This window comes from Polistes canadensis, unplaced genomic scaffold (genome assembly GCF_001313835.1).
Source record: "Polistes canadensis isolate GaletaPanama2010 unplaced genomic scaffold, ASM131383v1 scaffold_72, whole genome shotgun sequence".
Classification (NCBI taxonomy): domain Eukaryota; kingdom Metazoa; phylum Arthropoda; class Insecta; order Hymenoptera; family Vespidae; genus Polistes; species Polistes canadensis.
The window spans coordinates 637,191-661,199 of NW_014569619.1; the positions used below are offsets into that span (position 1 = coordinate 637,191).

At 35.0% G+C, this 24,009-nt stretch overlaps 5 protein-coding genes across 6 annotated transcripts in view; 4 read left to right on the plus strand and 1 right to left on the minus strand.

Moving 5' to 3' along the window:
• LOC106786393 (angiotensin-converting enzyme) overlaps positions 1 to 23,511 on the minus strand; it is a 36,600-nt gene extending 13,089 nt beyond the window's left edge. The window contains exons 1-10 of one of the 2 annotated variants that reach the window (XM_014747725.1): positions 23,256 to 23,511; positions 22,941 to 23,153; positions 21,955 to 22,194; positions 19,672 to 19,830; positions 19,491 to 19,587; positions 18,790 to 18,933; positions 18,520 to 18,711; positions 18,116 to 18,213; positions 17,725 to 18,019; positions 16,048 to 16,390 (exon numbers count right to left, since the gene is read on the minus strand). In XM_014747725.1, the coding sequence (XP_014603211.1) occupies positions 16,048 to 16,390; positions 17,725 to 18,019; positions 18,116 to 18,213; positions 18,520 to 18,711; positions 18,790 to 18,933; positions 19,491 to 19,587; positions 19,672 to 19,830; positions 21,955 to 22,194; positions 22,941 to 22,976 (1,604 nt within the window). In that variant the 5' untranslated portion in view covers positions 22,977 to 23,153; positions 23,256 to 23,511. Of the gene's footprint in view, positions 1 to 16,047; positions 16,391 to 17,724; positions 18,020 to 18,115; positions 18,214 to 18,519; positions 18,712 to 18,789; positions 18,934 to 19,490; positions 19,588 to 19,671; positions 19,831 to 21,954; positions 22,195 to 22,940 lie in introns of both variants that reach the window. The other variant, XM_014747723.1, reaches the window with a different exon arrangement.
• LOC106786394 (repetitive proline-rich cell wall protein 2-like) lies at positions 881 to 3,119 on the plus strand. Its single transcript, XM_014747726.1, has 2 exons — positions 881 to 1,086; positions 1,462 to 3,119. The coding sequence occupies exons 1-2, from the start codon at positions 1,075 to 1,077 to the stop codon at positions 2,644 to 2,646; spliced, it is 1,197 nt and encodes a 398-aa protein (XP_014603212.1). The 5' UTR covers positions 881 to 1,074; the 3' UTR covers positions 2,647 to 3,119.
• LOC106786310 (proline-rich protein 4-like) lies at positions 7,012 to 8,311 on the plus strand (the record flags this gene model as incomplete). The annotated part of the gene is made up of 2 exons (XM_014747540.1): positions 7,012 to 7,276; positions 7,377 to 8,311. Coding segments are annotated over exons 1-2 (1,200 nt in total), but the record flags the coding sequence as incomplete, so codon positions are not given.
• LOC106786311 (proline-rich protein 4-like) lies at positions 10,301 to 11,696 on the plus strand. Its single transcript, XM_014747541.1, has 2 exons — positions 10,301 to 10,315; positions 10,398 to 11,696. Exons 1-2 carry the CDS (start codon positions 10,301 to 10,303, stop codon positions 11,694 to 11,696), a joined length of 1,314 nt encoding a protein of 437 aa, XP_014603027.1.
• On the plus strand, positions 13,534 to 14,973 carry LOC106786312 (proline-rich protein 4-like). The gene is made up of 2 exons (XM_014747542.1): positions 13,534 to 13,545; positions 13,690 to 14,973. The coding sequence occupies exons 1-2, from the start codon at positions 13,534 to 13,536 to the stop codon at positions 14,863 to 14,865; spliced, it is 1,188 nt and encodes a 395-aa protein (XP_014603028.1). The 3' UTR covers positions 14,866 to 14,973.
• Positions 23,512 to 24,009: the final 498 nt, after the last annotated feature.

Here is a 24,009-nt window from a genome sequence, read left to right on the forward strand (position 1 = left end):
GATCGTGCCTGTTTTAAAGATATGATAGTTATAATACGAATAACCGAATGCTTCCGTAGCCGTAAAGGAAGGAAGAAAAAGAAGGATAGGAGGGGCGGGAGCGGGGAAAACGGTCAAGTCAACAACCAGAGCACGGACTTTCGCTTTTTCTCGTAAATCCTTTTTCGAATCTAACATGTACCATTACCGAATCGGTTATATATTTCAATAGATTTATGCAAAAAGCATGTATAATATTTTGATTATTATTATTATTATTATATAAGTCAAACGTATATTACATTTTTGTAAAGTATCATTTACTAGAGCTTGCGTTATTTCTCAATACTTAACATATTCAAGTAACAAGATCCATCGATTGATTCTATTTGCGTGCGATGACTACTGCTTCTAGGATTTATACTCTAACATAAGAGGGAAGAAAATTCTTTTCAATTGAGATCGGGAGATAGAAAGAGAGAGGCGCGAGATACACGTATGCTTAAGATGAACGTTTCTCGTTGGACGAGAAAACGGGTGTAATGGTGATCGAAACGAAAGAATGTTCCCTTCTTCTTCTTCTACTACTTCTACTTCTACTTCATTTTCCTCTCTTTCTTCATCACTTTTCTATATATTTTTTTTTCTTTTTAAATAGATCTCGAAATATATTATATAGAAAAAAAAAGAATATATGACAGTTACCGATGATCACGATCGACAATTACGACTACGACAATAATGACGAAGAGAACGAAATTCAAAAAAGAAAGAGAGAGCGGGTGTTGTGTGTGTTGTGTGTGTGTGTGGGGTGGGGGGAGGGGACCAATCCCTATCTCTTTCGCTCTCACTTCCTCGCTTGTTTCCTCGCTCGTAGTCTGTCCCAAAGGGGAGTGGTGGTTGGCCGAACGGTGGGACCGTCGTCGTTCGTAGCGAACAAAGAGGTGTAACGTGGGGGGTATATGGCGTGCTCTTGGACCCGGGGTCCGTCCGTATTGCGAAGGCGAAAGTGTGCCGTGTATATAAGGCCCCGAACGAACGGCAATCAGCATCCAGTTCACTTCTGGACGCACCCGGAACATCGCGAGAGCCAAAATGAGAATCCTGGTACGTCGAAAATTATTCGAGAATCCAAACCCCCATCACCACCCCCCTGTTCTTGGTCCTTCGATAAACGCGGGGAACATATAGATCGTATATATATTACGGGTCGTCAGTGATAATAATATTCGCGAAAAGTTATATTGAAAATGATTTTGATTATTGTATTACGGGAAAAGTGATCGTTACGTAGGCATGGTGGAATTATAATTATTCGCGAAAATATATAACGTTTATATTTTTTTATAATTAATTATTTAATCGGTTAATTGTTACGATTATATTTTTGTTCCTGATCCGTTCGATTAGTTCTTCAAACGATAATCGTAAATCTCGATTATATTGCGAAAGGATCCGATAAATTGCATCAATATTTTGCAGATATACCTGGCGGTAATCACTTTCGTATCCTCGGTCGCATTGGCCGGGGAATCCGCAAAAGCTGCGGAAGACAAGAGCGCAACATCTAAGAAGCAAGAGAAACGCGGCATTTTGGGTCTTGGATACGGCTATGGCTATGATGGAGGATACGATATTGGGTCAGCAGGACACGGTAGTGTGGAATTAGGACATGGATATAGCGGCGGATATAGCGGCGGATATAGCGGTGGATATGGTGGAGGCCATGGCGGAGGGTATGGCGGAGGTTACGAGGGCGGATATGGTGGCGGCGGCGGCTACGGACAAGAGCACGTTAAAACCGTTACCGTAGTCAAAAACGTAGCTGTGCCATATCCAGTGGAGAAGCACATCCCTTATCCTGTAGAGAAGCAAGTACCAGTTCCAGTAAAGGTTCCAGTACCACAACCTTATCCCGTAGAAAAACACGTGCCTTATCCAGTGAAGGTTCTCGTTAAGGTACCGGTTCACGTGCCGCAACCTTACCCCGTCGAGAAGAAGGTTCCATACCCAGTACATGTTCCCGTAGATAGGCCCTACCCCGTCAAGGTCTTTGTCCCACAACCCTACCCAGTTGAGAAACAGGTGCACGTTCCAGTCAAGATCCCAGTACCACAACCCTATCCCGTTGAAAAACCAGTTCCCTATCCAGTCAAGGTTCCCGTCCATGTACCACAACCGTACCCAGTCGAGAAACTCGTACCCTATCCAGTGAAGGTACCAGTTGATCGTCCAGTCCATGTCCCAGTTCCCAAACCTTACCCAGTTCATGTCGAAAAGCCTGTACCTTACCCAGTCGAGAAACCAGTGCCCTATCCCGTAAAAGTACATGTTGACAGGCCATACCCAGTACCCGTAGAGAAGCACGTACCCTATCCAGTGAAAGTACATGTACCACAACCCTACCCGGTGGAGAAGCCAGTACCGTATCCAGTGGAGAAGCCAGTACCGTATGCGGTCAAGGTGCCAGTCGACAGACCGTACCCCGTACACGTCGAGAGACCAGTACCATACCCAGTTGAAAAACCAGTACCGGTTCCAGTAAAGGTACCGGTACCCGTAGCAGTCCATCATGGTGGTTACGAAGGTGGTCATGGTAGTTACGAAGGTGGTTATGGTGGTTACGACGGCGGAAGCAGCGACGGATATCACTATGGTCATCATTAAATCGATCAACATGCGCAACTCCCTCATAGTTAGCGGCTTCTAGGCCGAGGACGATCGACGACGACAACAACGATGAGGAATCGGCCTGGTATTCACCATTCCTCCTAGTATATTACGTATTATAGGTATGTGTCGTTGCCGTCGTCATCGTCATCGTCGTCGTCATCGTCGTTGTGCTAAGCTTCGATCGATATGCACTTGTACCTGGATCCGATATCTCGATGAGAGAGATCCGGTACGAGCTAGCTCCTACCGGATTTCGATCGTATCTTCGAAATCGGTCGCAATAATAAAGAATAAAGAACAATACGGAGCCGGCGGCACAGCGGCGTGGGCCAAGCCACCAACTCAAAGAGGGAGACAACAACAAAAATTAGCTAAGGTGTCCCGAGCTTTGTAGTGTAACGCGTTCTATTCCTTATCTTACTTTTATACCGAAATAGTAAAGTATATGTAATATTTTTTTTTTTGTATAAAATAATATAAATGTGATAGAAAACATAATCGTTTATTATTCCTCGTTTATTTCCTTATTATTATAATACGTTTCCGTATCTCTCTCTCTCTCTCTCTCTCTTTTTCCTTTAATTTCATTTCAAACGAAATGATCCATTTTCAATTAAACGACTGTTGAAATCTTACAAAAACTTATGTAAATGAGAAAATATCGAGAAGTAAAGGGGGATAAAATTTTCTATTTCTTATTTCTGGAACGCGTAACGTTACGTAAAATCAATGCTTGAAATTGTTACGTTGGCATACGATGAAGGAGAGCCACTTGAAAAGCGTGTAGAGTGAAAAGGAAGCGAGCCCCACGATGACGTTGCTGCCTTCTTTCACGGTACGTGCAGCTTTCCAATGAAAACTTTCGTCTTTCGAGTATACTAACACATCAATATGTTACTAAAGTATATACATATATAAATGTATGTTAAGAGAGAGAAAGAGAAGTGGTCCTATCGGTGTCACGAAATTGAATAACACATCGGTGACCCACTCTACGACCTATGCCAAGTTGTTTCCCTTAAAATCGATAAACGATTACCCTCTCACCTCTTTACTCTTCTTTCTAAGACCATCACTTTCATGCATCTCATAATTTTCTTCTCTACCCTTATTCAGCCTCGGATAAATGTACAAGACTATCGACTGCAGACGGTGCGTCTTTCTGACCCACTTTTAGCTCGGTATAATAATAGAGATGATACGTGGGAAAGAGTTATATAATTTACGAACTGGCATAATAAATCTATTTCTTTTTTTTTCATACCCAAAAAAAAATTAATATAACTATAATGAAAAAGATAATAACGTATAATAATCAATTTCATTTAAAACTTCTTCATATTACTTTTATTTTTGTACAAATGCGTGCCCCGATTAATGAATATTACTTTTTTAAGAAACGAGAAATATTTTATGATATTGTAATATCAATATAAAAATATTATTATATATATATTTATGTAAACACCGATTGAATGCGAGATTAAGCAAGAAAATAAACGTTATTATTATTACGATCTTGAGCGTTTAATAGAACGTAGGAAGATTGAAGGATCAGTCCTCGCTCCACTTCCTTTGTACATGAGGAATCGAGACGATTTGCTTGCCTTTGCCACTCGTGAATCGAGTGACTTCTATTCGTAGAAGAAGAGGTCTTATGCAATCTAACTATTAGCGCACGCGACACCGAGACTGAAAGTAAGAGTCTTCCCTTCGCCATGAAACGAAAGAACGATCCTTCCGTTAGAAAAGCTAATTCCTTCCTCTTGCCCTTTTACTCATTTACGTTACACGATTTTACTTTTTTTTTTCCCCTTTTTTTTTTCCCATTTTTTTTTTTTACCTATCTCGTTTCTCTTTACCCGATCCTTTTATTCACTTTTACTTTCCATTTACGCGCTAAGTTAATTTATTTCTGTTTTTTTTTTTTTTTTTTCTTTTTTCATGTAAAAGTAAGACACATTTAACACGATATATTGAAAAATATATTAGAATGTGATGTATATCAGAATATGACATTCAATTATTTTTTTTTATAATACTTTAATGTGTTTTAAATATATCTATTGTAAGTTCTATTTTATCGATTGATTCGTTACGCGGTAATGAAAAGAATTATTTCATACGACCAACGCGTCGATAATGTAGTCATTCTGATTTACTGACGAACGATAATAATCTCGTCATGTTAATATGTCCACCATTTTATTTTTTTCTTAAAATGAAATATTTCTAAATTTTATATTTGAAATCTCTTAACAGAGGAGACATTATTTAAATTCGATTAAAATAGCGATAAAAATATGTAAATAATTGAAATTTGTATTAACGGTGTCATGAGTTATGTTTGATGCGTTGTATAATAATAAAAACATAAAAAAAAAAGGATGCTCCTTGATCTTTTAGCGTATGTTTGTTGCAAAATATCCGGCAAGTGAGTTTCGAGAATCGACTGCAAGATAAATACGATGCGTTAAGTTTAAGATAATACGATAGATCTTGATTATCCTGGCTCACATTGTAAAAGATAATATTAAATGTTAAAAAGAAAATTACGCGTTAGAGAAGTCATGCTTATTTATCGAGGTCGAAGAACCGAGTTTCTTCGTGAGAAATATAAACGCGTACGATTTCTTTTTTCTTTATCTCTCTTTTTTCTTTTTTAAGGAAACTTCTTTTTTTAATGCGAAAATAATATTCTAATTTGATCAAACTTTCTTTTTCTTAGTTTTTCTTCTTTTTTTTTTTTTTTTTGTAATTAATTGACGAAAGAAACACGCGATTTAAATAAATAATAATAATTACTGATAACTAAGTATTACGGTTAACTCTATTTAAGTATATTGAAGAAGATATTATTAAGAGAAGCAATTGTATTGTACAATTTAATATCTGTTCTAATTTTAATTGTTTTCTATCGAATAATACGTTTGAAAGAACAAAAAATAAAAAAGAAAATCACGATAAGATTGAAACATACGTATCATTATCAATTTGAAGAAAGTACGGATCATGTTAAACGGCATTTGTACGAGCAAGGTTAAGCTTAATGTGATTGACCATTCATAAAATGAAATCTTATGGTGAGAAAATAAGCTCCCTTACTTAAAGTCAATCCAATCGTCAATAATACTTCGTGTTTTTACCATGGCGTGTTCTGCTATCATTTCGAAGGCATCGAATTGCTTTGAACGATCGTGATCCGTGTATATGTATCGTGCAGTTAATTACGTTTATAACACCATCGCCATAGAGCGTTAAATGCTCGGCACGAAAGGAGAATTCGAACAGCGTATCTAATGTAAAGGAAATTTGAAACGTGCGATACGATGCCGATACGATCTTCAATCTGTCCGTTCGAGAAACTGTGTGAAATGGATCTGAGGAATGTAAATGACCCTTTTTTTTTTTTTTTTATATTCTATCACTTAGGTTTCAGAAACGTTTCAAAGTGTCAAACGCAAATTATCCACACCTGCATAAATTAATTCGTTCTAAAAGTAGAGTTACTTGCATTTTTCATATTAACAATTTTTATATGCATAATTATTTTTTAACTCGTCTCGTATTATTTTACTAATTTATATACAAAGAAAGTACAACGAAAAAAGAAACAACATATTTTGTGCAAATAAAAGAAAAAAAAAATAACTTTAGGGAGGATGTAATATTTGATACGGGAATTGAAATTATAGTATTAAAAATAATACTTTTATTTTATTATGATTTATATATACGGAGAGACAAGTTCTTTGAACTTGATTCGAGAAAATAGTTGTTAGTGAAAATGAGAATTTACCAAAAGCAGAGTAATTGATAAAAACAGGATATGTATTGTGTAGGTATTTCTCATGTATCACGATCAGTTACTTTTCTTCAGAACGACCATTGCTTGTTATCTTGAAGACTAAGTTTCACTTTTGACAGACTCCATCAAGAGTACAACGGCTTGAAAACGCGAAAGTTGTTTAACTCCCCTCTCGTAAGATGACCAAGAGTAAGAAGAAGGTGTATGTTCAGCCTCTGGATCAGTGGCAACGGTTCAACCCATTTGAGTATATAAACTAAGATCGTAGAAATGATCTACATTATTGTATCTCGTGGCTTAAGTGTAAGCTAAGACAAATTTATAAAGAAGAAATAAAAGATTGAAGAGGAGAACACACAAGAAGGAACCCCGTAGGATCTAAGAAGAATTTGTTACTATGGGTTGTACGGTGCGTTGTTTATCGCAGATTTAAGGGACCAAAACGTTTAATATTAATTACGATTAGTGAAATTTCGGTGTTTATGAACTTGACAGAAATCAAATGACAAATTAGTTTATCAAATTTGGTTCTTCGACAGTGTCACCCAGCTATGGCCTTGGCGTTTTTCGTAGCCGTTGTTACGAGTACTCCGATTGATGATCAATCCAATTATCAAAAGAGGATTTATCTTTACGAAGATTTACCTATTGAAACATACGAGAGAAGAATATTTTATATAAGACCACAGAGATTCGTTAGCAAAAATAGACGAAATTATTTGGATGAGGAGGATGACAAATCGTCGAAATACAAGAACGATGATGAATCTACCGAACAAAATAATTATGCTTACGAGGATCCCCTTGCCGTTCCGTGTAAGTAAATTTCCATCTATTCGATAAGTTTTGTTTTTTTCTTCATAGTTTATAATTATAATTGTAACATCGATAAATAAAATGATTTGATTTTGTTTAGCCGAACAATACGAGGATCATTACGAGGAACCCGAAGAGAATGGATACTCGTTTGAGTCACACGTCCCCGAAGATAACTCACATGAGAATCACTTTCTGGAACATGACTTACACGAAAACGTTCACAAGACGATCACAATTATTAAAAAAGTCGCTGTACCGTATCCCGTGGAAAAGATTATACGATATCCCGTGGTAAAAAATATACCATATCCAGTCAAAATACCAGTATCACAACCATACGCTGTTGAGAAAAAGGTTCCTTATCCTGTAAAGGTTTACGTAAAGGTACCTGTGAAAATTCCTAAACCAGTGCCCGTGATAAAGGAAGTACCGTATCCGGTGAAAGTACCGGTTGATCGACCGGTTCCTGTTAAAGTTTATATACCAGAGCCCTATCCCGTAGAAAGGAAGGTTCACTATGAGGTTAAAGTACCAGTTCCGGATCCCTTTCCAATTGAACGGAAAATACCGGTGCCGGTAAAGGTACCTATACATGTTCCGCAACCCTATCCAGTTGAAAAAATCGTACGTTATCCTGTGAAAATCGAAGTTGAAAAGCCAATACCGGTACCAGTATCAAAACCGTATCCTGTTCATGTTAGTAAGCCAGTTCCTTATCCGGTAGAGAAACCAGTACCCGTTCCGGTAAGGGTCGAAGTGCATAGACCGATTCCAGTACCGGTTGATAAACCAGTGCCGGTAAAGGTCAAGGTACCGGTGCCTGCACCCTATCCGGTTGAGAAAGAAGTACCTTATCCGGTAGAAAAACCAATAGCTGTACCAGTCAAGGTACCAATCGATCGACCGATCCCTGTTCATGTGACTAAACATTTGCCTTATCCTATTCAGAAACTTGTACCTTATCCCGTTAAAGTTGCAGTACCTGTACCAGTTCACGACGAGGACAACGAACAACAAATTATCAACTCTGAATATTATAATTCTAACGAAAATGAATATTGATAAAATTAGTTTCTAAAAGACACCTGAATATCATTTTTGTCTCGTTCATATTTTTTTGTTCATTTAAAGATGGCTTCGTGATCATTTCTATATTGTAAATAGAAAATTGTTTTAGTCTCGTTAATAATTGTAGAAAGTTATTATTTAGAGGATATAAGTAAACAATAAAGAAGAAAGATTTTAATTAATTGTGTAGATGTGTATTATAAATTTATAATTATTATGTAAGTTTTTTTTTTTAACTACGCTTCAAATGGATTAGGCGATGGAAAGATGCAAATGACGCCATCTTATGGGATCCCGTGAAACTTGTATGTTTCCTCAGACAGTAATCAACACCGATTGTTGGAAAAGAGATAACCTGTTCTAGTTTGTCTGTGTTATTTCAATAAAAAATGTTTACAAATAATTTGGATAATATCTTTTTTTACAAATCCTATCCCATATAAGAATAATAATTATTATTTGTTATATAATTTTTCAAGTTTCACTATATTTTTTAATAAATCAAAAAGAAAAACTAGTTATCTTCAGAAGATAGTTCATTGATGAGTTTGAATCACGGTAATCCTAATTTAATATTTTACGGTGTTAATTACCAGAAATTTCGTCTTCTATTATTTTCGAGAACTTACGATTACTTAAAATACTATTTCTTGCAATAAAAAGGATTAGAAACAAAGAGTACGTTTATCCTATTAATTATGATACACCTCGTTAGTTTCAACATGATATATCAGATTTAAACGAAAAGAAAGTAGACGAACTAGGAAGTGGTAAAGAACGTTTTATAGAAGTTTACTACAAAATATATTGCACTTATTGTTGGTGTTAGTTAATTATATAAAAAAAAAAAGAAAAGTAAAGTAAAGTAAAGAAAAGAAAAGAAAAGAAAAGAAAAACAAATTAAGAAAAGAACAACATTCTCATGCGTATTTGCCAATCCTTGTTATTTTTTTTTTTTAATAAAGCAAAAAAGAAGATCTTGAAGAAGTCACGCGACAAATCGAGACGATTAAGAGATATTGCCGGATTAGTCGAGCGCGAGAAAGTTATAACACGAGTTTGTAAAAACACAATGTGTAAAACTTTTACACCGGTCTCGGTTTCACTGCACTTGATACATGAGAGAATCTGCAGAATATCTTATTAGTGAATATTATACAAAAGGCAAAAAAGTACGAATTTTGTAATTTACAAAAAAAGTACGATAACTAATAAACGAAGAAATCGATAAAATTGTATGCGAAAATATGACTTTGATTAGAAATTAAAAATTAGATGAAAAGAAATAAACAAAATTTTGAGAGAGAGAGAATCTTTGTTTAAAAGAAAATTAAATAATATTCTTTTTTATGATGCATGATCGATTTTACGACAAAATTATAGAAAGTAATAATATTCCGTACGCTTTTCTCATTAACTCTAGAATTCTCAATTTCTATTTGAGAAATGTCGTAAAATCTACGAGCTTAAAAGAAAACAAAACAAAAATATTCTTCGCACACAACGGCGTATACAAATTTTTCTCTTCTTTACGCATTACACGCGTAATAAGAATTTGTTCGGGTTTATATTATTCTTACTGCGAAATTACGCGGTCTAACATTTAATAGTTCGGTAAGAGCAATTTATCTCACATACCTTAATTATTTATAGTGTTCAAGTTTTTAGTTAATGGCACGAGGAAATAGATAGAAGAGAATTTTGATTACTTTCGAAGACCCGTTATTCTTCGTCGCTTGGGTGTTAGCTTTTAAGAGTATTAGAACCTCACGAAAAAACAATGATGACCATTTAAGCGTAGATAATTGTCATGAACACGAGCCTGTACGGACTATAAAGGTCCAGCTAGTTCAACCGGGGAAAGTGGTTCGCTGTGTATAAATAATAGTCGGATAGCAAACCGTTTGGTTTCAGTTTGTATTGATCTCTAGTATCGATTAGATACAATTCATCATGATACGTCATTTGGTACATCAATTTTCATATGAATTTATTACAAATTTTCTAACTCTCTTGTTGAAAATTAATGAAATAACATTTTCAAATACAGGAACAAATATTGATCTGCTTTTTGTGCCTTGGAATTGCTATAACATCCTCGGCAAGTCGTAAAGAAGATCTCGAGAGGGCAGCTGAACTGGCGGTAGAGAAAGCTGCTGAAAGGGCAGCGGAAAGGGCAGTAGAGAAAGCTTTAGAAAGTGGTAACACTACTACGGAATCAAAAACAATTCGGGAATCCTATTCGAGTATTAGGAAAGGTGGTAGTCGAGAGAGGGTTAATAACGAGTACGGCACTCGATACTCTGATTTAAGAGACGACGAGGATACGGAATCCGATGCTGAGGGTGACACCGATGATTGGAGTAATTTTTCTAGAAACAGATGGATCGGTGGACGCGATTTTTGGAGGAGAAGTTTGAGAAACGATTGGATAAACGATCATCAACATGGAAAAATTAAGACGATTATTGTAGAGAAGAAGATTCCGGTACCAGTGACGGTAGAAAAGAAAATTCCATTTACGGTTTACAAACACGTGCCCTATGAAGTGAAGGTTCCTGTACTTCAGCCATACACCGTTGAGAAAAAGGTACCCTACCCCGTGAAAGTGTTCGTGAATACGCCCGTAGAGGTACCGGAGCCGTATCAAGTAGAGAAGAAAGTGCCTTACGAGGTGAAGGTCGACAGGCCCGTGCCGTACAAGGTCGAGGTACGGGTACCACAGCCATATACCGTTGAGAGGAAAATACCTGTGGAGGTGAAGGTATCGGTGCCTCAACCGTACACCGTCGACAAGACCGTGCCGTATGAAGTAAAGGTACCAGTAAAAGTACCGACACCATACGAGGTCGAGAAAAAGGTTGCCGTGCCAGTCAAGGTCACTATAAATCGACCCTACCCTGTTTCAGTACCGAAACCCTATCCCATAGAAATCGAGAGACCTTACCCCGTTGAAGTACCTAAACCTTATCCCGTTAAAATCAAAGTCCCAGTTGATGCACCATACCCTGTACCAATAGAAAGACCTGTACCAGTCCCAGTCAAAGTACCACAACCCAAACCCTACACGGTTGAGAAACATGTACCCGTAGAAGTACCTAAACCGTATCCAATACCAATCAAAGTTCCTGTGGACAAACCTTACAAAGTTTACGACGAAGCACGTGTACCTGTACCAATCCGAAAACCCTTCCCTTATTGGGTCCAAGTTCCGGTGCCTGTTAAACTCGGTTGGCAAAAATTTCGGCACCATTCAGTAGAATCTTTCGAAAGTAAAAATGATTCTACGATGAACCGAAGGACAAACGATGCTTATAAAAATTCAAATATATCCTCGCGAAGTTTGTGATTTTTAATTTAATAATTAAATAGTTCGGCAGAATTTATTAAATAATTTATTATTTCTTAGCTTTAAGGTATATATATATATATATATTTTTTTTTTTTGTATTCTTCTACGCATGCTTTTAGGATAGATTTAAGTTAAATTGAAAAATAAAATAAAAACAGACTAAAGTGTTTTGTTGGAAATCGACACGAGTACAATTTTTATCTCGACATATATTTTTTGTTTTTAAAAAATACTTTCATTTAATAAAGTTCAACGTTTTTTTTGTTAAAACTGCAAATAGGTTTTTGTTTTCCTGCGCAATATATATTCCTTCCCCGGTAAGCAATATACTCGTATAGAATTTCTTCCTAACGACTTAATGAACGACTACGCCTTGTGATTTCGATGATGCAAAAATGATTTAGCCCGGATTGTAGGAAAGTAATAAAACGAATTCTTGTTCGAGTTTTCATTTTTTGATAGGGGGAAAAAAAAAGAATAAACCAAAGAGAACAAAACAAAACAAATTCATGTTACAAAAAATAAGAAAATATAATAATTATCTTTCCATGATTCTTCTTTCTCTTAGAATCATTCAAAAAATATTAATCTGTAATAATTATTCTACTGATCGAATGATTCAAATCAAAATAAAACTTTAGTTTAAAATATATACCATATATGAACAAAAATACGAACAAATAAGGCACGCATATCACGAGTTGAATCGCAGAATAAAAGATAGTATTCGATCTCGCTTGGCATCGCCCACCTTTTTATCCTCCCCCTTCCCCCCCCCCCATCCACCACCACCACCCCGCAAATCCCCGCGAATTACCGTGCCACTCGCTTCTCTTTAGATATATCCTTTCGTTTACTTCCTAGGACTCTCTCTTTCTATCGTACCAAAGTTTAGTTCCTCGTTTCGGCTGAGAAGAGCCGTGCAGTTGCGAGTGTGCCGCGTCACGAGGCAGATGGGAGATACATATAAATGATTGGAGTAGGGAAACGAGAAAGAAGGAATTAGATATGGGGAAGGGGGAAAGAGAAGGAAGAGGCGAAGGGGGTGTTGGGGGAAGGAAAAGAGGTAAACTTCTGGCCAAGAGTTTGTATGCATGTATATGAGAAACTTGGAATGGATCAAAGATTCAAAGTAGAAAAGAGAGATGTCTTGTTTATGTCCCCTATAAGCTGCTTGGAAGAATGCGTAATAACATTTGGACGTAGGTTTTCTAATATAATATTCTAGAAATAGTCAGTATAATTCTATCAATTATATATCTAATCTATAATTTAGAAAATAAGTTAAGTGATAGCCAACTGAGTTACGGTTAAAATAAAATAAATCATCCATGGTTGCCTAACACGACATTATTATTTTGTATATTATGGTTTGGTAATGGTTAAATTAGCTGGTTAAATCGATTATGTACTATCTAATGCGAAAAAAATCTAGATAATCAATTAGGATAGGTGGTTTTGTTGTATTTCATTTATAAAAGAAAATAATTCTTCAGTGACTTCCTACATATCATTTACGCTACGTTTGATAGATCGGTAGCAAAAGGGAAGTAAAATGAGAATGGAAACGCATCAAGGCGCGTTACGGAATCATCGTCGCGTGGATTTAAGATTTTAAAAAAATGTTTATGCGTCTACGTGAACGTCTACGTACGTAGTTAAACAGAACGTATGCGATACAACAGACGCGAATGTGTTTCACTTTTCCGCAAGCGTGCAGAGGGGCTTTACGTTTGTATGCCGGGGGAAAGCGGTCTATAAAGACGGTGCTACTTTCGGGGGAAGTATTCAGTAAACTCTGGACATTGGCCGGCTCGTGCCAGAACCGAGAATCATGAGAATTTGGGTGAGTTATGGTTATTCTACGTTTTATATCTAATCGATTGAAATTTTTCAATTTTTATCGTCTTTACCCTTATTAAATATATTTCAATAATTATTTATATACAAATTTAGAAAATTCATTATTATAAATTTATTTTTATCGCAGCACATCACATTTTTACTTGGTCTTTTGACCCTGGTAGTATGCGAGGAAAAGGAAAAGAACATCATCGATAATAAAGATGCCGAGAATGAGAATAAATCTAACAGTGCTCTTAAGGAAAAACGCCAAGACAAACGTGGACTCGGTCATTTCGAGGGTAGTTACGATGGTCATGATGGAGGTTACGGTGGTGGCGATTATGGGGGCGGTGATTACGGTGGTGGCGAAGCCCATTCGTCGGGTGGAGACGGAGGTGGATACGAGGGTGGTTACGAGGGTGGTTACGGGGGTGGATATGGAGGTGGATATGGAGGAGGTGATGATGGTGGCAATGTCAAACAAATAACTATCGTGAAGAACGTCAAGGTTCCTTATCCGGTAGAAAAGAAGATACATTATCCAGTCGAAAAAGAAGTACCGTATCCAGTTAAAGTACCAGTACCGCAGCCGTATCCGGTAGAAAAGAAGATTCCTGTACCTGTAAAGGTACTCGTGAAGGTGCCCGTTCACATACCGCAACCGTATCCAGTGGAGAAGAAGGTGCCCTATCCCGTGCACGTACCAGTCGAAAGACCAGTACCTTACAAAGTTTATGTACCACAACCGTATCCGGTCGAGAAGAAGGTACCGTACCCAGTAAAGGTACCAGTGCCACAACCGTTCCCAGTTGAAAAGCCTGTACCATATACGGTAAAGGTACCGGTCCACGTATCAGCGCCCTTCCCAGTGGAAAAACCCGTTCCGTATCCGGTTGAGGTACCAGTCGAGAGGCCCTATCCCGTACACATACCTAAACCGTATCCAGTACCCGTGGAAAAACATGTACCGGTACCAGTAGAAAAACCAGTCCCTTATCCTGTCAAGGTTCACGTAGAAAAACCCGTGCCCTATCCGGTTGAGAAACCAGTACCTGTACACGTTAAAGTACCAGTACCGGCGCCCTATCCAGTTGAAAAACCTGTACCAGTGCCAGTAGACAAACCTGTCCCTTATCCCGTTAAAGTACCCGTAGAACGACCAGTACCAGTTCACGTATCCAAACCTGTCCCCGTGCCAGTTGAAAAACCAGTACCGGTTCCCGTAAAAGTACCAGTTCCGGTACCGGTACATTATCATCAATCATCCCATGGTTCTTACGAGGGTGATTACGGCTCCAGTTACGGTGGACATCATTTTTAAGAGCACCAATTTTTCAACATAGATAATATTTTTATACAATTTTATAGAATTGCATTTTTTTTTTGTTTTTTTTTGTTTATTCTGACGATGGCGGATCGCCGACGTAAGATCGTCGTCTTCTCGCGATAAATCTTTCAAAAGGTTTCTCTCGAGAACACGTCCAAATTTATTTTCAAATTTGTGAAACAACGATGCCCGATGATATTTAATTTTCGTCGAGACGCCTTTTTTCTTTCTCTTTTGTATCGAGAAAAGAACGCTATTGATAAGTTTGTATTATTTTCAATATAAAACGACTCTAATCCTATTGGTAGACGTAACCGAAATGTCACTATAATTATTATCAAGGTACAATGTATAACACGTTATTTGAAACAATCACATTTGATGAACGCACTACGCGGATACGTTTTTATATTACACATAAGGACGCCTTTTGTATTATCTTTTTCACCTATCTTTTTTTTTCTACTTATTTTTTTTTTTTCTATTTTTAATAAAACCAAAGAGAAAATGAGACTTTGTCTTTTGATGAACCACCCGTTATGTAACCATAATTACCATCCCCGTTATATCCTTCACGCTCGATCGCTAGTAAAAGTATACAATTTTTTATTTGCTACGAACAAATTTTAACGCGAAATTTTAAGCTATCACACATTTGTTTAATTAATTCATAATATTAATTAACGTTCGACAATTAACACGCGATGGAGAGCGAAAAAAAAACCATACTTAGACGATCTTAATATATAGTTAAAAAAGATAAAGATCTAATAGAAAATTTATTGTGGTAGGGATAAATTTGATGTCCCGTTTCAACGATAGATCGATGCTAATAATGATGGCAGAATGAACATTTATAACAGTATATATACATCAGATGTAAATTATTAACTTAAAGGAGAAAGGTATGCATTTATCGTAACGCTGTTGATCGGTGCTATGGTGAAAACTAAGCACAAAGGAGAACACACATCTATCGAAAGTGAAATCATTTGCTTTCAAATGTTAATAGTCTTTAGTTGGGTAGGTAACACACAGGTTTATCTTAAATGTCATATCGTTTCGCGATCACATAACAGTGATTACAAATAAAATTATTAATAAAATTAATAAATATACAATATATACGCGATATTAATAATTAATATTATATTGATAATTGTTTTTCAAACTTACCGAATATACGGAATGTTAGCTGGAATGTGATACTTCGCACCAGGATCGAAATCATCTTCTGATCTAAGAACAGGTGGTTTAACGCCGCTGTATTGTTCCTTCAATCTGTGCCAGTGACAATTATATTCTTCACGATTAATGTAACCACGAAAAACGTCCCATCGCCATCTGTCAACTGCTAGACTGAACGGAAGGAGTACCAATTTTTCCATGGCCAAAGAAAATAGATAATTAATATCAGCTGCGTACTCGTCAATGTATTTATTGGCTAATCCCAAAGTTTGAAGATGACGAGGAGTTGCTACATTCAGGGCCACAGCTTCGCCTATAGCTTCGTGAAAACCTATTTTTTTTTTTGTTTTTTTTTGTAAGAATACAATAGTTTCGTGTTTAGATTGGTTGATACAAATGAGTAGTAAAACATTATTAGCCTTAACCTTACTTTCTTTCTTCCTAGTAATAAAATTAGCTTTCAATGAAATTCAATGCACGTTATTTCCTAGTAAAAACAGATCTGATATAAAACATACCGGGTGTTCCCTATTTTTACAATCTTTTATTGTAATTATATATATATTTTAAGTAGTATAATAAATAAACGAAATAACGATATTTAATATTTAACAAAAAATTTTGGAGAATAAAAAAGATTAATAAAAAAAACGAAAACATATGTTTACGTAGGATTTTTTTAATCGAGTATTCCATTCAAATATTATAGATTTCGATTAGATTCTAGATGAATATCCAATAAATGTTCAAACACAAATGATTTTTTTGTGTGTAATATTTTGTTCATCTATAAATGTAATTTATTATTTATTCATCTAAGTTTTGTTTTGATACTCTTCCAATCGATTTCCCATGTATCGGAAGATAGTATATTCTATGGTAAGGGCGAATGACCGAGCGTTAGCGACGGGTGAAAGCGTGATTATACCGTAATAAAAATATTTTAACATCAAACGTCTCTTGGACGGTAGTAGACTGGCTGCTACTACTAGGAGAACGAGTCTACTCGTGAATCTACTTCGAGCGTATCCGTTCGGCTCTCGCTTTCGCGTTATTACTCGTAAAAAGAAGTTTTGTAGCGAGAGAGACCTGGGGGCTTTCCGGAAGTGAAGATAGAACCGACGGTATGGTTACGTAATCGCGTGTCGTCCCTCGTGTCTTTTGTACAGTTACCGTTTGACCGTTTTCATTTATATTTCACAGTATACATTTCGTTATTATATTTGATTATTTTCAATATAAATGATATTTCAATTATACGATATATATATTATAAATAAATAAATAAAATAAACAATATTTATACAAATTCGTTTTTCGTTATTGAAGATAGATTTTTTATTTTATATGAATTAGATTTGTTTTTATTTCTTTTTTAGCAATCTGCCCAATGGATTTAAATCTTTGAATGCTGCGAGCGTATATATGCGTCCAACGAAAGTAATCCGCGTTGACTAAAGGACTATGAGCTTATCAATTTTGTCTTTTCTTTTATTTAATCAAAAAATAATTAAATTCATTCCGTTTCCCGGTGATTGCAAACGTTAGTCGAGTTTAGCATTCAAATGGTTTACGATACGTTCGAAAATTCGATCTATCTTTGGTTTTTATATTTAGTAATATTATTTTCAAAATGGGTGGAAAAAAATGGAATAATTTCGATACCTGGATTAGCACCGTCACGAAATTCACGAGGTAGTCCACTGTATCGTAAAAAGTATTGAATGTGTGCCATCTCGTGATGAACGGTGATTAAATCCTTCATGGTGACTTTGGTACACATTTTGATCCTATAATCTAGACGATTGCAAAAATCCCATGCCGAGGCTTGACAGATTAAAGAACGATCACCTGGATCAACGATTATGCTACCTGCCCAAAATTCTGGTGGCATAGCGCTCAGGTTTAATGATAAATAAAATTCTTCACCGATTCTGAACATATCTATCGGCGTGTAACCCTGTGTTTATAATAATATATTTTATCGTATGTTCGTTGAATATAAAATTTCATTGTTTATAAAATAATTATAGATTCTTGTATATTTTCCATTTACCTGAGCTTGCATTTCTTGAGTTACGTCTAAATAATTTTTACCGGGATATGGAATTGTTATATCTTGAATATTAGTCCATGACTGTGCCCAAATATTTCCTAAACAAACATTGTTAATAATTATTAATTTGAAAATGTTTTTTTTTTAGTTTAATCCGTATTCTATAGTAGGAAATATTCTACATATTTTACCATGGATTGCAAAAGTTTGTTTTTTTTAATAGAGAACAACGATACTTTTTTTCTTCAAATTTATATTATTAATTCAATTAAATCGAGATATATTATTTTTAAATGGTATTTTAATTGATTTGAACAAAAAAACACAAGAAAAAAAAGAAAATTGCATTGTTGTCAGTAAATGTGTTAAATAATGTTTACAAATATTTCTTGTTGTGGGATTACCTAATATGTGAGAGGGAAGTGGGGCGTGTCCACTAATTTTTTCAGGTCCGTATAAATCTCTCAACTTTTTTCTAACGTAAGCGTGAAGTTCCTCGTAAAGTGGCCTAATCGATTCCCATACGTTTTCGATATCTTGTTGAAAGTTTGACGATTCGTAAGGGAACATCCAATATTGTGCAGCATCCGAAAAATCTATACGAGACGATCGTTATTGTTATTTATTTACAAAAATATTTTCTTTTTCATTATTTTATTTGTAGAAAAATTTACTATTCAATCTGGCTGCTTCGTTGTTTAACGTTACAAGTTGTTGATAAAGATCTTTCATTGGTGCACCGCTACGTCGTCTCCATTCCGTCCACACGTATTGCAATTCGTCCCAATTTCGACTTTTTCCCATTATCCCAGCAATATCTACGAAACAAATGATTACAAATATAATAAAACAATTAAAATTGTTTAACAGTGTGTTCCTGTTGCAAATTTCACGTTGTCGTGAGTTTTCACTTTATAATCGCGATTACGTTCGGATCTTTCGCTTTCACGAACACAGATCAGTCTATTTGTTTTATTATTTTCACGATCACGAACCCCATGCTCAACGAGAAATCATTATTTATCGATATTTTTATCATTTTCTATATAATCTGATTTCATTCTAATCACGTCTAATACGTTTATAATTTTAATCGTGTTTTTACAAAATCTTGAAAAATATATCTTTCTTTTGGATGGATTATGTAAAGGTAAATGATGAAAATAGGAAGATAACACCATTAATTAACTAATACACCTGTAGAAGTTATAAGAAAAAACAAAAAAAATAAACAAACAAACAAATGGAAAGTATAATGCATCGAAAAAATATCTTCCTTATGATATCCGCTATTTATTATTAATAATTTTAAATATAAATGACTAATAAATAAATAAAAATTAGGGTTCAAATAAAAGGACAATTTAAATATTACCTGGATATAAACGAAGTCCGCAATTGAAGGGATCATTGTATGCGCATATGCTTGCTCCATTATAAATTGCAAGCATATCATTGATTATTCGATTATACTGCAAAAGAAAACGAGAATATAATAAAGTACAGTTTATATTTTCTATCAGATAGATGAGAGTGCATGAGTGCATTAAACTTACTCTGTCTAATTGATCCAAAGGTAGAGCTGATGGACCAACCACGGAAAGGTACCTTAGACGACGTCTTATTATTGGATCTCTTATATTGTTAATATCAATTCTCGATATTAATTGCCATGCCTGATTTTGAAAATCAGCGTACAATTGTTGGGCTTCAAGCTGATAAAAGAAAAGTCAATCGATAATAAAAAAAAAAAATGAAATGTTTAATATAATATGGTAAAAGATTCTTCAAAAAGATTCAATCGATTTTCTTTTTATTAATTCATTTATTTCTATTTATTGAAGTTTTGGAAAGTGAATTTAGATGCGACCGAAAAATCGACACCACGAAGTTGTCAATATTTAATAATGCGCGGGTAAAGTGATTTCAAATTTACCGGCATGAAGTAATTCATAAATAAATAAATTAGATTGTACATATTACATTAAAACCTTTATCAATGGTATTTAATATCTTCACATTTTATTTTATCACATTATCGTATTTTCGACAAAAATAAAGTATTATATTGGTACGCGAGATAATTGAAGTTATTTTTGAGGTTATGTTCATTTTGCTACGCTAAAGAAATCTTCTTACGTGCGTACATACACCAGTTTTTTTTTTTTCTATTATTTTATTTTCTAAAATATTCTCTCGATAATATTAAATTTATAAAATATCATGAAAAGGTAATATCAAATATTATTCGACGATTTATTCGTTAAAAGTCGAGATTTATTATTATTATTATTATTACTTCGATTTCACCCATTGAACATAATCGTCCTGCCATTTTATAATATATTCACCGGATCTCTTGGTTTTTCTTCCTCGTACTATCATACGTAATATTATAACTAACGTGAGAAAACCATTTCGTATTTTTAATTCGTTCGAAGATCGTTACTCACGCATAACCAAGTCGCTTGTCGAGAAATTCTAGTTTACCGTTAGAAAGATAATAGCCTTATCTTTGCACCTCTCTTAGGAAATTCAGAACGTTAAAGGGGAAACCTAAGATTGTAAGCAATACGAAAGTAAAAGGAGACACTTTTTTATTTTTCTTTTCTTAATTATAAGTGTACTAACACATATAAAAAGAGATAAACAATTATCTTAATTTTGAAAACCTTCATTTTAGTTAAGTCTGAGTCTGCGGTGCGGATTTCACTTCGAAAAAGGACCGGACGATTCTTGACGTATGAAAGAAAGAGATAGGAAAAATAGAAAAGGAAAAAAAAAAGATTACTTGATTGCACAATGCACAATCGTTGGGACCCGATTACAATGGCAACACATGAGAATATTTCCCGCGGAGGCGTTCGGCCTTTCTTTTACAATGCTAGTCCGGTTGTCGTGTCATGAAAATCCATAGTACACGAAATTACGATTTACTATGGAGTATTAAGGAGTACGTATATAAGACGTGACACGCGGCCGAGCTTTTCGAAGGATTAGGAACAAGAGAGACAGAGATTGGGAGAGAAAGAGAGAGAGAGAGAGAGAGAGAGAAAGAAGAGGTCGAGGTCTTTTCGACGAAGATACGACCAGATGGTTTATTTTCCACGATACTTTAGAAACACGTCGAAATTTAATTTTTTTTCTTTTACTTTTTTTTTATTCTCTATCTTCCTCACTTACAATTAATTGTTTCAAGATGTTTAATTAAATAACACGAATTTTGCTATTCTAGCACAAAGTTGTTTTTCCCCACAATTTTTCTATAATCACAAATACTTTGGTTATTTTTTAATAAATGTTAATAAATAATTATCGAATTAAGTTAGTAGATATGATTTAAGGCAATCACACAAATATATGTTTATGGTTTTTTTTCATTTGTATTATTTAAATATAAAATATAGAACTTTACTTGTTCGTGTGAATTAATATTTGTTGGGTTATGTATAATTTGGCAAACACTGTGCTTGCTTATGATTTATGACAGTATGTTATTCCTCTCTCTCTCTCTCTCTCTCTCTCTCTCTCTCTCTCGCTTTTATTCTCTACTAAAAGTACCTAGGTATTAAAAGTGATTGCAATGTACATATGAGTGGCACGTGCCAGTCCCGAAATTTGTTATCGTATTATTTCGGAATAGTTTATAACGCATGCGGGTGACTGTTAGTATGTAGGACAATCGAGACACGAATGTTTTGGATGAAACCCAAAGAGTGTTTGGGGTGTGGGTGGGGGTGTTAGAAAATGTCTACGTTGATAATAATTCAATCAAATGAGAAATGCAAGCGAACAAGATAAAAAAGAAAGAAAAAATACAAGTGTCATTTGAATCTCACCGCTTGTAATTGCGAATATTCGTTGATATTGGTCTCGTAACCCCATTGGGCAGCTACATTTGCACTACATCGTTCAGCACCTAGAAAATCCAATCTCGCTAAAATGTTTTGATAATCCAACTCGTTCGAAGGAAGTTGTCCTGCAAATCCATTGCCATTTGATTCGCGCAGACCTGGTAGATCCAATTGTGCGTTTACGAAAGTCAAGAAAAAAAATAGAAGCAACGTTTTAAACTGCATCTGAAAAAATGAAACCAACCGATGTTCAAAAGTTTGGTTTTTGTTTGTTTGTCGATTAAATGAAAAATCCTGTCGAAAACAACTTAATAAACTTTAGGGTATTGAAAACAATTGTAAAATTGATCTTTATTATTATTCGGCCTTGGCTTACAAAGGGTTGTTGATTACAAGTGGAAACGTTTTTCCGGTATTCTCCTTTTCTATCTTTGAAGAATCTAAGAAAGAATATATACTCGGAGACCGCGACAATTTAAATTATTACAATTGCTACATTATTTTAAATCACTTTGTTACGTCGCGAACAAGGCGTTTACGTGCAATTCATCTGTTGACTTCACGGTCACGTGTTACGTCTTTGCGTTACGTATTTCCTTTTCACCATGAAACACGACAACTTTTTATGTTCATAGATAGACTAGGTCATACGAGATTAGGTTCAAAATTTATATATTGGCCTTGTGTGTATAGGATAATGATTAAATAATTATTCATGATACGAACATGTTATTATATAAAAGTAATCAAAGCTAAAAATAATATAAATTCAATTTGGACAATAAAAAAAAAATTATTTCTTTTTTGAAAAATCGACTAAATTGTGCAATTATTAGATCTCAACATAATTACAAAAAGACATTTATTTAATAAAATTAATAGAGATTAATTAATTATATATCAGAATAGAAAATTCGATAAATATAAAAATAATACAATTCAAATGAATAAAATAACAAAATAAAACTTACAAAAGTAATGATCCTTGGCCATGATAATAGTTCCATTATCGATATTAGATATCCCAAATTGAACGTTCACAGATGTGAATATTGATTCATTGGAATCTTGAATCTTGAAATTTTCTTGACAACTTCTCGACAGGTTCTCGTATAGGAAGACGTTGCAAGACGAACTAACGTTAAGCGAGTTTCGTCAAGTCGTCACTAAAAGAAGCCTCGTGTCTGTCGGCAAATGTACATTTATTCCTGAGAGGTAGGTTCGAACACGACCACCAGGAGGTCATCCGTGGTAAGGAAGGTGGGGAGAAGGCGTATTACGCATACCTCACAAGATCCACATAGTTTTTTCATATGCTTCGTCCTTGTTTGCGTGTTTTACGAAGATTGAATGAAGAAAATGATTGAGAAAAGGGTGGGAGGGAGGAAGGTTTTTAAAAGTAGGGTTTGTTTTTTTTTTTTCGTTTTGTTTAGAAGGAAATGACTAAGAATCGAGGATGAGACAAGAAAAGAAGAAGAGGGTTTAGCTAGCTAGTTTATTGCGACAGCTTCAAGTTCTCACGTTGACAACAGCAGCTCGACTGACACCACTTTCAATGACTACCATTGTTTACGATAGCACGCGCCTCTTACTGTCGAACAACATTTTTTTTTTCCAAGCCATCTCACATGTTAATATGAAATTCGTAGATCTCTTGGTAAATAAGTATTGATATATAATACGTGTGTGTGTGTGTGTGGTTGACCTCTTTTCGTTTTTTTTCTATTTTTATTTCTCTCCCATTCATGTTTTTACTTTTTACAACGAGGATAAAGATTATTGTTGGTTTACTCGTTGAGAGAATCGAATCATTCGTTTATACATGTTGTTAACAAATCTTTTACAAATCTTTGGAATATAAATACTTACTATTATATATGTAATAAGATTTTGTATTCATGATTTATTATAAAATAGTTATATGAGATATGGATCACGTTTTCAGGACAATCATCGTTCTGCTCGATCAATTTAATACGATATCAAGGTGAATTTATATATGAGAAAGTATCGACGAGGTTAAATCTTTCCCTTGTTTTC